This window comes from Talpa occidentalis, unplaced genomic scaffold (genome assembly GCF_014898055.3).
Source record: "Talpa occidentalis isolate TD23 unplaced genomic scaffold, MPIMG_talOcc4v2.1 talOcc4.16, whole genome shotgun sequence".
NCBI classification, from domain to species: Eukaryota; Metazoa; Chordata; class Mammalia; order Eulipotyphla; family Talpidae; genus Talpa; species Talpa occidentalis.
This window is the reverse complement of record NW_023601653.1, coordinates 44,213,049-44,230,209: the sequence shown is the minus strand read 5'-3', so window position 1 is coordinate 44,230,209 and position 17,161 is coordinate 44,213,049. Positions and strand designations below refer to the sequence as shown.

The 17,161-nt window shown below is 39.0% G+C and overlaps 1 protein-coding gene across 3 annotated transcripts in view; it reads right to left on the bottom strand.

Annotated features, from left to right (window-relative positions):
* The window catches only part of ADAMTS20 (ADAM metallopeptidase with thrombospondin type 1 motif 20), a 185,399-nt gene that overhangs the window by 32,416 nt on the left and 135,822 nt on the right, over positions 1-17,161 (bottom strand). For all 3 annotated transcript variants that reach the window (XM_037514122.2, XM_054696288.1, XM_037514123.2), the window contains one exon: positions 12,331-12,498. In XM_037514122.2, the coding sequence (XP_037370019.1) occupies positions 12,331-12,498 (168 nt within the window). The remainder of the gene's footprint in view (positions 1-12,330; positions 12,499-17,161) is intronic.

The window sequence follows — 17,161 nt, the reverse complement described above, 5'->3', positions numbered from 1 at the left end:
CTCCGCAGTGTATTTCATTCAGTCAGCCTGTTCTTCTCCTGGCTCTGTCTCTGGAGAATCCTCTCACCCTCCCACACATCTGGCCTGTACTCCAGCTCTTGTATAAATTAAAAAAAAAAAAAAATCAGAGGACCTCCCTCCCCTGGTGGCGCAGCGGTTGAGCGCTGGGCTGAGAAGCTGCCCACAGCCTCTACAGCGCTGGTTCGATCCCCGGCTGCCGGTGAGGGTCCCACATGGCGCACAGACCTCTCCTGCCGCCTGCTGTTCCCCTCAGCAGTGTATTTCGTCAGTCTGTCTGTTCTGTTCCCCGCTCGCTCTGGCTCTGGTGAATTCTCTCACCCTCCTGCACTTCTAACTGTACCCAATGCTTGTATAAATAAATAAATAAATCTTAAAAAAAATCAGAAACAGAATTTTAGCCAATCTACAGGTACTAAAGCTATCTTTGCTATTGTAGAGAGAGGTAAATGTTGGAATATGCATTGCAAAAATTGTTTTATCAAGGCTGACTCACTCTGACAGTTAATAAACAATTATTTTTTTAAAGATGTATTTATGTACACAAGAACTGGGGTACAAGCCAGAGGTGTGGGGGGGGGTAAGAGGATTTATCAGAGACAGCATGGGGGACAGAACAGGCAGATCGACTGAAGTACACTGTGAGGGGAGCAGCAGGTGAGTAAGAGAGGTCTGCTGTGCCATGTGAGTAGCTCCCTGGTCAGGGATCGGATTCGTGTTACAGTGGCTGCAGATAGCTTCATAAGTTGCATCTTAACTCGTTGTGCCACCAGGGAGGACCAATCAAAAATTATTTAACATGGAAATGCTGAAGTTGTCTCTTTAGATAAGTTACTGATCATTTTTATTACTGAATTAAGATTTTATTTCATTATAGTCAATTAGTTGTGACTTTGTTTTGTTTTCAGTAAATCAATAATGCAGCGGAAATTGCTAGCAGCAACAGAACATTTTGAGTTAGAAAAGACTCTAGGATTAGCTATTCCCAATTTCCCTTCAATTCTTAAATCCTTATTATTATAATAGTGAATGAATGACCAGCAATCCAATAGAAAATTTTATAGCCTCAGTCTGTTCACTATATCCTGAAAACGTTCAATTATTGGATAATTCTACTGTTTGAAAATACTTTCTTCTTTTTCTCTCAAATTTTATTGATGTGCCACTCATTTATATAACCACATAATTCGGGGACTACAATTTAAACTTCCATATAAGAATATTCCCCAATCACTCTCCACCAAACCTCCATTGCCATAACCCTATCAGCTTCTCTCCCTTTCCCTTCTACCCTCTGGTAACTCCATATTTTCAGTTTGAGAATTTTTGTGTTTTTTGCCTGTTTGTTTATTTGGTAATTTATATCCCTCAAATGAGTGAAATCATTCAGTAACCATCTTTAACTTTCTGACTTATTTTATTTAGATCCATCCATTTTCTCTGAAAGGGCTCTTTTACCTTTTTTATAGATGAGTAGTATTCTATTAACTATACAGTCCATAATTTTTATCTAATAGCTGAGAGATGGACAGTTAGGATGGTATCATGATTTGGCTGTTCTGAATAATGTTATTATGAACATAGGAGTGCATATCTTTTTGTATCATATTCTTGGGTGAATACCTAAAGTGGTACTACCAGTTCATATTATAGTTTCATTTTTATTTTTTTGAAAAATCTATAATTTTCCATAAAAGCTATACCATGTTACATTTTCACAGTGTGGATGACAGTTACTTTTTCTCCACATCCTCGCCAACATTTGTTGCTGTCAGTCTTTTTGACATGGGCCATTCTCACCGGGGTGAAGTGGGATCTCCTTGTGGCTTTGATTTGCATTTTCCATAAATAAAATAAAATATTGTACATTTCTAAGTTTCCTTGGGCTCTCTGAATACCTCCTTGGAGAAGTGTCTCTTTAGGCCTTTTGCCCATTCTTTCTTTGGGCTGTTTGCTTTTTTGTTGCTGAGTTCTATGAGTTCTGAGTTTTGTTGCTGAGTTCTTTTTTGTTGTTGAGCTCTTTATATGTTTTGGAAATTAATCCTTAACAGAAGTATGAGGTGTAAATATCTTCTCCCAGTCCATAGGTTGCATTTTTGTTTTGTGGTAGTTTCTTTCCTGGTGCAAAAGCTTTTTAGTTTTGAAGTAGTCTGTTCATTTTTTGCTTTTGTTTCCTTTACTATTGAAGTTTTGTCGCAAAATACATCTGTGCAGTTGATTTTCAGGAAGGCATCTCATGTTTTCTTTTATGTATTTTATGGTTTCAGGTCTTATATTCAGGTTTTTATCCATTTTGAGTTAATTATTATGTTTGTAGTTAATGACAGAATTTCTTTCTTTTTTTATGTGACTGTCATATTTTCCACCACCATTTGTTAAAGTTATTTTTTTTCCATTGTATGCTTATAGCTCCTTCATCAAAGACTAGCAGTCCATATTTATGTGGTTTTATTTCTAGGTTCTCTTTTCTGTTTCTGCTTGTTGTTTCAATACCACACTCTTTTTATTACTATCACTGTGTAGTATAGTTTGAAGTCAGATTTTGAAACTTCCATTTCTCCTCTTTTCTATCAGGATACTATGCTATCCTTAGAAAGTTGAACTTATAAAGTGAAGCTGGTCTTCCCAAACTGGTAAAATTAAGTGAAATAAAACTCCTTGATTGCAGAATGGGGATAGGGATTTTTTTTTAAATGATTCTAGTATTTAATTTGCCTCTAAAGGTATTCATCTGAACTCAGAGGAAAAAGAGCCCCATTTAGCAATTTTTGTTTCTCTTTAGTAGCAGTCATTAAAATACATTGCTAAATCCTTTCATTAAAAAAATGATGCTAAATACCAAATTCCTTCAAAACCCATTTGAGCACCTCTGTGGTCACAATTTGCCAGATGAGTCTTTCCATTTGAAGTACAATGTAAAATAGTAATGAAATGAAATTATTTTATAGTGAGCATTTATATTAAAGCAATGTTACAATTTATGCAGTCTGAACAAAGTAGCAACCAGTGATTATCTTGTAACTACCTTTGAAATTACACTTCTGTTGAATATGTTATTATATGTCGTACAGTGACAGCCTGCAATTGTTAACTTCATGTGGGTACTTTTTATAGAATAAATCAAAAGCCAACCATTTCACAAGTGGTCATTTGTTTCTGGCAGAGATTTGGGAACTGTGTGGGTGTTTGAAGCTAATTTCTCTGACAAGGAAAACTAATTCCCAAGAAGAAAGCAGTCTCACACAAAAGCATCAGTGTGTTTTATCGTCTTTGAAAATCCATATCTGTATCTTAGAAACCCCTGAAATATGTGCCTTTAGAGAATCTTCTATAATTTCATTCTTGGTGGTAAGCCAAGGTCAATTTGTTAGCACTGATGATTGATTCACTGTTGTGAAGGTCAAGGGTTGGAAAGTGTCCCTCTTGAATACTAACCACAACAGCTGCAGCAGCTGCAGAGCAGCAAAAGAATCCCAGGGATCAGCAGGAATGCTGGTGGTCAAGCAGCAAAAGGTCTCCAACTTTTACCCCCTCCCCCAGGCTCCTGCCGGATGTCAGAATCAGAGGTATCCAGTGCCTTTATATAGTTTCATTCTTTCAGAGAATCTACTTTGCCATTATTCTGTCACATTCTGGTGAAGTAAAGCAAACCTCCACTTTAAGCAAAACCACAATATGACAAATAGAATTAATAAATTAAGAGGTGGTGTTTTCTTCCCATTAAATCACATTATTCAAAGAAGTGTTTAGCTAGATGCTAACCTAGGTGCCTCATGACCAAGATGTCCATTGTCTCTTAAGATTCAATGGCCTGAGAAAATGTTGAAGAAATAGACATGGATTAGGGTTAGACTTAACACCTGAAGATAATGGTAAGTCAAGGAAGATATTAAGAAACACACTCATACTTGATTACTTCCAGAGTTCACACTATGTGGGGGCAAATAATAGCAAAAGTATGTAAGTTGGGAGGCCATCTTACACTTGAAAGAGGTGAGGATGAACTAGTTGGGGGAGGAGTGGTACAATGGAGAGTCAAGAGTTACTTTGACAAGAGAATAGAGAGAACTTGTTGGAGACTAACTGTAGGGTCAAGGAGGAGACAGGGTGGATATAATATTTCTCTCTCAAACAGCTTAGCAGGTAGCTGTGGTGTTCACTTAATTAAACAAGTAAATGGGAGAATCTTCTAAATCCTGGCCTCTGCTAAAGCATGAAAATGATTTACATTTACTTTACCAAAGCTCACTGTAGAAGCTTTGTATGTTTTTGTTGGGATGATATAAGAGACATATTTTTCCTAGTTTTTAGTCAAATATTAACCACAGCACCCTAACTTTTGACAGAGGCTGTCTTTTATACAAAGAAACTTCAGCTGCTCACTGAATTTGGGAGCATTTTGTTAATGCAATGATGCACTGACACAGTGCCCACTCAAAAGCCAGTTCCCTGCACTGAAGGTCTGACTTCTTACAATAAAAGGTGCTGACTTAGGAGCCAAGGGGCACACCCCTTCTTCTACCTCCTGTCTGAATTTCCATTTTCCTGACAGACATAGCTCCAACATCAGACAAGGAAGGAAGTTCCTGTAAGGTACATGGAATTAACCAGACTTATTACACCATTGGCTTTTGTGGTCATCACCTGCAGCCTTGATTAAGCTGATGCAGCAGGCACTTCGGAACAAGGAATCTGGGTACTGTGGACCCCTGGAGCATAGATGTAGGCATGCGTTAGTAAGCACACCTGACCCTAGAGGCCAGAGATATAATGGCAGTGTCACTAGAGACAGAGTGCAATGACTACAGAAGAGGTGAGACCATGAGAGAACACCAGAGAGAGCACAGGGAAAGAGCATAAAGATTCATGGGGGGCTGGGTGGCTCAGTTGCCTGGTTGCCTCCCAGCCCAGCCTCTGCCCAGACTGTGCCTTCCTCCTTGTATGCCAGCCTCCCTGCCTGGCATGCCTGTGTACCTGGTTCCCTGAGAGCATTAAAGTTTGAACAATCTGCCAAGGGCTCCAGAACTCTCCTTTATCCTTCTGCCCAAATCCATAATGAACCTGCCCCATGCATGCTTGCACAACAGTTCCATCACCAGAACATAGAGTCCTCCTTTTTTTGTCCAACTAGGCTCTTTAAACCGTGGATATGCAGCATGAAGCACCTCTGACAGCAGCCAGATGGCTCTGCTGAAAGCCTCGCCCCATGGAAACCAGACTTCAGGGAGCTTTTCCAGTAAATGATTCTTACTCCTTAGAGCTTTTGCCTCTTTAGTATTTCCCAAACTCATTGCTTGACAACCACACTGAAATGTGTGTTTCCCCCAATTTAGATTTTGAACTTGAGTATGCAGGGCAGGTATCCATCATCCTTCTTTTGTAAACTGAGTTCTAGGCCTGGATTTTATCTATGAACTAACTTCATTTTTGTTGAATCTTTCCACATGTGTCCACTTTAATCTTATTTAGCTCAGCCTGGGTTACCTGGTTCTCTAAAGTGCAAACTCACCTTAAATCCAAGACTTTGATGTGGAAACAAGGCTGTTGCAAAATACATCATTATATATATTTACTATGGGATGAGTGGAATAATATTATAATAAGTGTAATAATATTATAATAATATTATAATAATATTAGTAGCCCCCCCTAGTATTCAGTAACATGATTCTTTCTAAAGTTTATGGCCACAAAAAAGCAAATGACTAATTTATTTAACTATAAACATAGCAAGTGTGTTAACACTGTACAGTATTTTTTTAACACTGTACAGTTTTAACTCAGAGCACAGTAAAAAAAAATGTGTAACGGAATAAGCACATTTTAGTGTTGTAAAACTTTCAATGTGGGGGGTTGGAGGGGGCGGAGCAACATGGCGGCAAGGAGACGCTGCCAGTAAGATCTCCTATTAAAAAAAGTTAATAGGGAGGAAAAGCGGCAGGTCCCAGTGAGAACCGGGACACGGAAGATAAACGGGTGACTCCAGCAAACTACCCAAAGAAGAAAGTGGCCATAAAGGAGGACTAGAAGGGAGGGAAGCGCAGAACCCTGCTCCCCTCCCCCGCCCACAGAGGCGGCACTCTCCGACCGGCAGAGAGGAGGAAAACAACAAACCAAAACAACCAACAAGAACAAACGACGCAGCAAGCGGGACCATGAGTGGAAAGTAACTATTGCAGCCACCACACCCCGTGAACGGGAGCTGAGGCAAACCCTGCAGGATCCGCCGCGGCGAGCGAACGGCTACGGGCGCCATTAGAGAAGAACAAAGACCCCGGGAGACGCGCACACAGCCCGGGCTGCCGGTAAGCTGGCGCTGAAACGCGGCTTGCTCGGGGAGCTTGAAAAGCAAGTGCAGACCGGAATCGCGGCTGCCCAGGTACCCGCGCCTGAGACCTAGGCTTGCGGGGAGACGACCTAGGCTTGCGGGGAGACGCGCGGAGGTCCTCACTGAGGTGAAGGTCCCTCCCTGAGTAAGCAGGAACCAGGCACCCTGGCACGGGAGCAGTGCAAAAGGCGCCATTCCCGCGCCACAGAAATGGGCTACAGCCCACGTCCTGGAACTGAGGGCTTTGAACTGAGACCCGGGGCACGAAAATTCGGGGCGTGGGTTCTCCACGACGGTGGGGCACAAGGCAGACACAGCACCCCAAAGCTGTTGAGGTGTACCCTACAATTCCCGCTCTGTTCCCTGTCCCACGGGGTGGGGGGGACGAAAAACAGCCCCCCAAGGACAATAGGAGAGATCTCTGGCGCCACCTAGTGACCAGGAAAAAAAAAGTCACTAACACCCCATAGAACAGGAAATTTCTTAAGACTGCTTGAAAAGGGCAGAAGGCTTCTGCAGTGGCCAGCCGGGAAGTTATTCCACGCCAGGCCCCTTCCGACCAGCAGTCTGAGCCCACAGAGGGAGCAGGCACCCACGTCCGGGGCAGACCGGGTGCGCAGAAGAGTGTGCCTGAAACCGGAGGTGCAGGGACTGCATCCTGCTTCGCCATTTGAGAACAGGGACATTTCCTCAGTAAAAACTGCCTAAAACCAGCAGAAAGCTCCCCCAGAAGGCAGAGATGGCTCCTGGAAGAGCCAGAGGGGAGCGGAGAAGTTCACCCAAGATGCCAGTCAGTCCGAGCATCACAGTGTCCCAACGCATACGACAAATTAGAAAACAGACAGTAGGGAGTAGAAGAACCACACGCAACCTAACAACTCCTCAGGAAAGAAGCACACCACAAAAAGAAAACCACTCCCCAGATTGCAACGACAGCAACTTGGAAGAACTTCTGAGCCTTCCAGAAAGAGAATTTAAAATTGCCATGATTAAAAAAGTGATAGATCAGAAGAAGGAAATTGAGTCCCTAAAGAGGGAAAACAATGGTCAGAAGAATGAAATTGAGTCCCTAAAGAAGGAAGTAAAAGAAATGCAGGAGATCAAAGAATTAATGGAGGAACTAAAGAACTCCGGGAAAAGCAAGGAAAGCAGAATAGATGAAATGGAAGAACGAATAAGTTCTCTTGAAGACACAGAAATAAAAAGAACCAAAACAGAAAAGGAAAGAGAAGTACGAAGGAAAAAGAATGAAGAAAGACTTCGAGAACTATCTGACTCCATGAGGAAAGGAAATATAAGAGTTATAGGAATTCCAGAAGGAGAGGAGAGAGATGTAGGAACAGAGAAAATATTCCAGGAGATAATTGAAGAGAACTTCCCAAATGCGAAGAAGGAGCTGAAAATTGATATACAAGAAGCAAGAAGAACACCAAACTTCCACGACGAAAGGAAAAACACAGCAAGACACATAATAGTAAAGCTCCCAAGAATCCAGGACAAGGAAAAAATAATGAAGCTGACAAGAGGGAAGAAACAGATAACATTCAAAGGAAAACCAATCAGGCTGACATCAGACTTCTCTGAAGAAACACTACGGGCAAGGAGAGAGTGGAGGGACATAGTCAACAGACTCCAAGAAAACAGATGCCAACCAAGAATACTCTATCCCCCAAAGCTCTCTTTCCTCCATGAAGAAAGAATATGGACCTTCCCAGACAAAGAGAAACTCCGGAATTTCATTACGAATAAACCCCCACTCCAAAAAATACTACAAGGAATCCTAAAGCCAGAACCTCAGAGGGACGAATAACAACGAAAGAAGACCAAAAAAAAAAAAAGTTATTAAAAGAATAAATAAAATCAAAGGAAAGACAAACATAATGGCAAATACAGATGCTAACATATCAATATTAACTCTAAATGTAAATGGACTAAACTCTTCAATAAAAAGACACAGAGTTGCAGCCTGGATTAAGAAACAAAACCCAACCTTTTGCTGTCTCCAGGAAACACATTTAGCTACAAAAGATAAAAATAGGCTCAAAGTCAAAGGATGGAAAACAATCCTACAAGCAAATGGGCCAAAAAAGAAAGCAGGAACAGCTATACGTATATCAGATAAAACAGACTTCAAACTCAAAAAAATAAAAAGAGACCCCAATGGTCACTACATTATGATTAAGGGGACAATACTTCAAGAAGAAATAACACTCATTAACATATACTCACCAAACGAAAGAGCACCAAAATATATCAGACAACTGTTGTCCTCTCTGAAAACAGACATCAGAGAAAACACATACGTAGTGGGAGACTTCAACACACCACTATCAACAATGGATAGATCAACAAGACAAAAAATAAGTAAAGAAACTAAAGCTCTAAATAAGGACCTAGAGCATTTGGGCTTAACAGACATCTATAGAACACTAAACCCAAAAAAAACGGAGTACGCATTTTTCTCAAGCGCACACGGATCATTCTCCAGGATCGATCACATACTGGGGCACAAGACAAACATCAACAGATACACCAAGATTGAAATCATACCAACCATCTTTTCTGACCACGAAGGCATCAAACTAGAAATAAATCATAAAAAGAAGGCAAGGAACTATCCTACCTCATGGAGATTAAAAGCCACACTACTGGAAGACCACTGGACTAATGAGGAGATCAAAGAAGAAATTAAAAAATTCTTCGAATTGAATGACAAGGAGGACACCAATATCCTAAATGTATGGGATGCAGCAAAAGCAGTAATAAGAGGAAAATATATAGCAATAGAAACTCACATCAAAAAACAAGAAAGAACTCAAAGAAACAACCTAATCTCGAAGCTCAAAGATCTAGAAAAAGAACAAAAAAAACCCAAATCCAGTAGAAGAAAAGAAATAATAAAAACCAAAGCAGAAATAAATGAAATTGAAACTAAAAAAACAATCCAAAAGATCAATGAAACCAAGAGCTGGTTCTTTGAAAAAATAAATAAAATAGACAAACCCCTAGCCAGGCTCACAAAGGAAAAAAGGGAGAAAGCACAAATACACAGGATCATAAATGAAAGAGGAGAAATCACAACGGACACAGCAGAAATCAAAAGAATAATCAGTAACTACTATGAACAGTTATATGGAAACAAGTTCAACAATCTAGAGGAGATGGACAAATTCCTACAACTCTACAATCACCCAAAGCTAGATAAAGAAGAAATAGAACACCTAAACAGACCAATTACAAGCAGCGAAATTGAAATGGTAATCAAAAACCTCCCCAAAAACAAAAGCCCAGGACCTGATGGATTTACAAATGAATTCTACCAAACATTCAGAGACGAATTAGTGCCTATCCTTCACAAACTCTTCCAAAAAATTGAGAAGGAAGGGACAATACCAAACACGTTCTATGAAGCCAATATTACACTAATACCAAAACCGAATAAGGACAACACAAAAAAGGAAAACTATAGGCCAATCTCCCTAATGAACACTGATGCAAAAATCCTCAATAAAATTTTAGCTATCAGAATCCAACAATGTATCCATAAGATAATTCACCACGACCAAGTTGGATTCATTCCAGGGGCACAAGGATGTTTTAACATCCGAAAATCAATCAACGTTATCCAACACATCAACAAAAAGAAATATAAAAACCATATGATAATATCAATAGATGCTGAGAAAGCTTTCGACAAAGTGCAACACCCATTCATGATAAAAGCCCTTGAAATTCTTGGGATACAAGGAACATACCTCAACATCATAAAGGCCATCTATGACAAGCCAACAGCCAGTATCATTCTCAATGGTGAAAAGCTGAAAGCAATTCCATTAAGATCTGGAACAAGACAAGGATGTCCACTCTCACCACTGCTTTTCAATATAATACTGGAAGTCCTAGCCAGAGCAATAAGACAAGAGAAAGACATCCAAGGAATCCAAATAGGAAAAGAAGAAGTCAAACTATCACTATTTGCAGATGATATGATAATATACATAGAGAACCCCAAAATCTCCACAGAAAAACTAATTCAACTCATCAATCAGTTCAGTAAAGTGGCAGGATACAAAATCAACACGCAAAAGTCAGTAGCCTTCCTATACACAAACAATAAATCTGAAGAAGAAGAAATCAAAAAAACCACCCCTTTTATTATCGAAACAAAAAAAATCAAATATTTGGGAATAAATCTAACAAAAGAGGTAAAGGACCTATACAAAGAAAACTATAAAACACTGTTAAAAGAAATAGAAGAAGACACAAAGAAATGGAAAGACATCCCCTGCTCATGGATTGGAAGAATAAACATTATTAAAATGGCCATCCTACCAAAAGCGATATACACATTCAATGCTATTCCAATCAAAATCTCAATGGCATTCTTCAAAGAAATAGAACAATTATTGATGAAATTCAGATGGAATCACCAAAAACCCCGAATAGCCAAAGCTCTACTGAAAAAAAAAGAAGGAAATGGAGGCATCAAACTCCCAGACTTCAAACTATACTACAAAGCCATAATCATCAAAACTGCATGGTATTGGAACAAGAACAGACATACAGACCAATGGAATCGAATAGAAAATCCAGAAATAAACCCACAGATTTATGGTCAACTAATCTTTGACAAAGGAGCAAAGACTATGCATTGGAGCAAAGAAAGTTTGTTCAATAAATGGTGCTGGGAAAACTGGGTCGCTACATGCAAAAGAATGAAGCTTGACCACTACCTCACACCATACACAAAAATCAACTCAAAATGGATTAAAGAACTAGACATAAGACCTGAAACCATAAAATACATAGAAGGAAATATAGGCGAAACACTACGGGATTTGCACATCAAAGACATCTTTACAGACACATCACCCAAAGCAGTGATAGTGAAGGCAAAGATAAACAGCTGGGACTACATCAAATTAAAGAGCTTCTGCACAGCAAAAGAGACAATAACAAAAACAAAGAGAAACCCCACCAACTGGGAGAACATTTTTGCACCCAACACTAATGATAAAGGACTGATCACAAAAATCTGCAAAGAGCTGATGAGACTCAGCAACAACAAAGAAAATAATCCAGTCAAAAATTGGGCAGAAGAGCTAAAAAGAAACTTCTCTGAAGAGGAAATGCAAATGGCCAACAGACATATGAAAAAATGTTCAACATCACTTGCAATCAGGGAAATGCAAATCAAAACTACCATGAGATACCATCTCACACCAGTGAGAATGGCACATATTAAAAAAACTAGCAACAACAAATGTTGGCGAGGATGTGGAGAAAAAGGAACTCTTCTGCACTGTTGGTGGGAGTGCAAACTGGTCCAACCACTATGGAGAGCTGTGTGGAGATTTCTGGACCTACTAAATATAGAGCTTCCTTATGATCCAGCAATTCCACTCCTAGGTATTTACCCAAAGGACACAGAAACATCAATTCCAAAGAGCACCTGCACCCCTATGTTTATAGCAGCACTGTTTACAATAGCTAAGCTTTGGAAACAACCCAAATGCCCAAAAGTAGATGACTGGATCAAGAAGATGTGGTACATATATACCATGGAATATTACTCAGCATTCAAAAAAGATAAACACATGCAATTTGCAGCAACATGGATGGCGCTGGAAGGGATCATGCTCAGCGAAATAAGCCAAAAAGAAAAAGAAAAATACCGGATGGTCTCACTCATAGCAGGAATCTAGAAAACTTAAATAAGGGACCAGGAAAATGAATATAAGAAAGTGAAAATCAAAATCAACAAAAAACTATGAACCAGAGCACTTTTTGGGGGGTGGGGGGCGGGAGGGGAAGGATTGGGGTCAGAATGGGGCGTTTGCAATTGTATGGGGGAATATAAAAATAAAATTTAAGATAAAAAAAAAAACAAAAAAAAAAACTTTCAATGTGAAAGTATAGAGATTAAATTGTGTTACTTTTTAAATGGAAATATGCAGATATATTTATAACATAACATCACATACCTCTTTCCATCTGTTGGCTTTCCACGAGGGGCATCTAGCAGACCTACAGGCTTTGTGAGTTCGGGGTTTCTGAAGATGACTGCAATTTGTTTCTTCTAATTTCCTTTGGAATTTGTCAATGCAAAGCACCTCACGGTACTTTAAACCTTTACCACAAGTCACAGAGCACTAGAAAATAAATATGAATATGCTTGATTTATCTTAATTGTATGTTTTTATAATATTTTGTAGCTATTTATAAGTACTTTATTTATAAGTACAAAATGAAGCAATATAAATGTCACTAATTTGATATCTAATTGAAGTTGATAGTCTATGCAAAAATGTCCACAATATACCAAACACTTCCCTGGTTCTCTTGATGTTAAAGACTCTCTGCAATGAACTCCTGTTATCTTACATACTCTAATTTGTTTTCAATTTTACATAGTTGCCACTTATTCTATTTTTGACTCTATATGCTTTTCCACAGTACACAGTGTGTTATGGAATTTAATAACAAATTCAATAACCTCTCAGTGCACAAAATTGATTGAAAAAGCAAAATATTTTAGTTTTTTAAAGTGCAATTCAGTTTAGGTTTGCTTTTTGCATCAGTCTGGAAGCTGGATTATTCTAATATCAATCCACTAATGCATTTAATAATACATAATAACTAAACTCACTATACAGATACAGATACAGGTAAAAACAATGATTTGACTTTATTTTTCAGCCAGTTGCCATTTTATGAGTGAGGTTAGAAAGAGTGTAGGCATTGTACACCAGCTCTATCCCTTACTACATTTTGCCATCATTTTATCACTTTTCTGAGGCTTAGTTTCCTCATTATTAAAATGGGGATAATATCATTGATACAGATTATTATGAATGTCAACATGACATAAAGAATAGGAAATATCTAATTTTGTGCATCCTCAGTAAATAATAGCTTCCCAGTCTACAGTTTCCTTCATATCTCAAAGAGAATGTTGACGATATGGTTTCGTTTAGAAACGTATAATGAGTTCTGAGAACATTAGATAATATATCCTGCATTTTATGTATATTATGAGTTTAAAGGCAATCAAGCTACCTAATACAGACTTTTATATGCTTAAAATCTTGTAAGATAAAAATATGGTTTGGAAAATAATTTACCTTTTTCTATTATTTGAAAATTATATCCCATTTTTGAAGGAAATTAATGTAACTCAGAGCCTTGATTATTAGGGCGAGTGGTTGTTATAGCTGAGATGTTCTCTTTCATCCTATTAACAAAGCTCTTATATACTGTTTTAATCTGTGAAAATATTTATTTTTTTATTATTTTTTAAAGATTTATTTATTTATACAAGAACTGGGATACAGGCCAGAGGTGTGGGAAGGTGAGAGGATTCACCAGAGACAGAGTGGGGAGCAGAACAGGCTGATGGACCGAAGACACTGCTTAGGGGAGCAGGGGGAAGACAGGAGAGGTCTGACGCGCCACGTGGGTATCTCCCTGGCCGGCCAGGAATCGAAACCACGCTGCAGAGGCTACGGACAGCTTCATAGCACTGTGCTCAACACCCTGTGCCACCAGGGAGGCCCTATTCTGTGAAAATTTTTAATGATTCTTCCCGAACTGTATTTACTGTACATCGTTTTCTGCTATTGACTTACTCTTTCAGATCTACCTATTTCTACTACTCTTTCTGGCTACTTATATTGGGCACTTTCCTATGGTTTCTTTACTGCATTGTTTTGTTGTTTTCAAATAGCATAATATATTTTACACCAAATATATCACATATGGCTATTAAACACATGTTGTCAGGAAGGACGCATATCTGTTCACACATGGAAGAATATTTTCCTCCTTTGGTGTATATTATTTTTTCTAGCTTTTAAATTGTGAAATTTTGGCCCAAAGAACACCCATTACTCTCCTTATCCCCTTTAGAAAAGTAATAATTACTGTGAGTATTCATACTATCAACCTAGTAGTACTTAAGTACTACCATATACCAAGATTTTCAGATGAATACAAATTAATTAAATGACATCTCTTGTCTTCTGACTGATTCATCCTCAAGGTGCTTCTTTTTTTTTTTTAAAGATTTGTTTGTTTGTTTGTTTGTTTGTTTGTTTGTTTATTTATTTATACAAGCACTGGGCACAGTCAGAAGCGCGGGAGGGTGAGAGAATTCACCAGAGCCAGAGCAGGGAGCAGAGCAGGCAGAAGGACCGAAGTACACTGCTGAGGGGAGCAGCAGGCGGCAAGAGAGGTCTGCGAGCCATGTGGGACCCTCCTCCGGTGGCCGGGGAGCAGCTGGGGATCGGACTGGCGCTGCAGAGGCTGTGGGCAGCCTCGAAACCCAGCGCTCAACAGCTGCGCCACCGGGGAGGCCCCCTCAAGGTGCTTCTAATCTAAATGACACATACCATCTATTAAATTAGATAACTTAAATACTATTAAATCCATAAAGATCAGGGGGGGAATGAACTAATATTACAAGACATTAAAGACTATTTAAATAATACAGTAAAACTTATGATGGAATTTGGGCCTCCCCTGGTGGAGCAGCGGTTGAGTGCTGGGCTATGCAGCTGCCCGCAGCCTCTGCAGTGCCGGTTCGATCCCCTGCTGCCGGCGAGGGTCCTACATGGTGCGACAGACCTCTCCTGTCATGCCCGCTGCTCCCCTTGGCAGTGTATTTCATTACTCTGCCTGTTCTGTTCCCCACTCTGGCTCTGGTTAATTCTCACCCTCCCACACTTCTGACTGTACCCAGCGCTTGTATAAATAAATAAATAAATCTTTTTTTTTTTTTTTTAAAGATTTATTTATTTATTTATTTATACAAGCGCTGGGTACAGTCAGAAGCGTGGGAGGGTAAGAATTCAACAGAGCCACAGCAGGGAGCAGAGCAGGCAGAAGGACCGAAGTACACTGCTGAGGGGAGCAGCGGGCGGCAGGAGAGGTCTGCGCGCCATGTGGGACCCTCCTCCGGTGGCCGGGGAGCAGCCGGGGATCGAACCAGCACTGCAGAGGCTGCGGGCAGCTTCGCAACCCAGCGCTCAACCGCTGCACCACCGGGGAGGCCCCATAAATAAATCTTTAAAAAAAAAAAAAAATGATGGAATTTAAGAAAGTCATGAAAAGTATATTTCTTTCTGGGCTATTTCATAAGTACTCAAGGGACGGTGATATTTAAACTCAGTCTTGAAGAAGTAGTTTTGTTAATAGACAAAGTTGAATGGTTATATATATGTTTGACGTATCTTTTCTAGACATGTTTTGTAAAATTCTCAGTTCTTTTAACAGTGTCAAAATCCAAGAATCAGTAAATTGCTGCTATTTCTGATGAAAATGACCAATTCATTTACAAATCTATATAGGCACAAAGTTCTATTGAAGATTCTACTTTAGAATTCAGCAGTGTATTTCCTCTTATCAGCAATATCTATACATTAAATATAAACTGGATCTTATAGCACAGAAAAATCGAACACATTTTTTCTTCACAAAACTGAAGTGTTGTGCATTATATTTTGAAATCATCTTTGACTCCTTTTCTTCATCGTAATATAATCTATAACCAAGACTATTACATAAAATTTTCAACACATAGTTTTTCATTTGCTCAAGGTTTGATAGTGGTTCTCTGTTGTCTTTAATAGTAAACCAAAACTTTTACTCTACTTTCTTGATCTACCAAATTTCAGTCAGCAATTTTTCCAAACTTATATTCTGTGACTATCCACATGCAACCTTTATTCTATTGTATTCAGGCAAAATATAACTTAATATAACTTATTTTCTTTTTATTGAGCAGCATTGGAGTTTTGACCTGCTCCATTTCTGACCTGGGCCAGTTCAAATCCCCCCCCCTTTTAGGGAAACTAGCGGTCCCCTGTTCCTGAAGGTCACCATATTGATGCCCAACTTGGCACAGACACCCAATAGGTATCGCTCTCTGTCGCTCAGAACTCCAGGCTCAAGCACCATCCTGTCTCAGTCTCCTGAGTAGCTGGGACTCAAGGGGGAGCCGCTGAGGCTGGATCATTTTTAATGTGACATATTCATGCAATAACAGTCCCTAATTCATATTACTTCCTTTTCTACTATACACTTCGTCTGACACTTTTCTAAACATTATTTATCCTTAAAGCTGTAAGGACAATCTGGTGTCTAATGTAAATACAAATCAATTTTGCACTTCCCTGAACTTTTCTGAGTTTCATTCTGCTTTTGGCACTTCATCATTTTATACTTTTTTCACATGCCATATCTGCCCAGCCTTCTGCTAATCACCCATAATTCGGCAGCTGTAATTAATATCAGCTCATTAAATGATGTTGATATTTGGTATTAGCAATTCTTATTTTGATTAAACTCTAGAATAATTTATGTAAAATTTTTTAATTGCATGAGAATAAATTAAAAATTTATTAACTTAACTGGTTAATAAAGTCAATGCACTCTAGGGAAGATAGACAAAAATTACAAAATGAAAAATTGCAAAATAATGCTGTGGTTACACTTTGTAAGTGGTGCTCTCTTTCCCCAAGATGAAGAGGGATAAATAAATTATTTTTATCAGGTAAGATGAATTCCATGTGGAATTCTCTAAGTGGAAAAAAAAAAGACATTATGCATGTTTTAGTTGGAATTAGGCTGTTATAGAATAAATGACTAGTGAAATGACTCAAACCACAATACATTCTGACTTGTAAAGATCCCATATAATAGTTCAATTTGTAGGAAAATCCAAACATTGCAATTATTTTCTCTGATACTACAACAACAATCTTTTAGCATTTTCCTCTATTTTAAGGTAGATACTATCCTATTCCTTTCAGATTT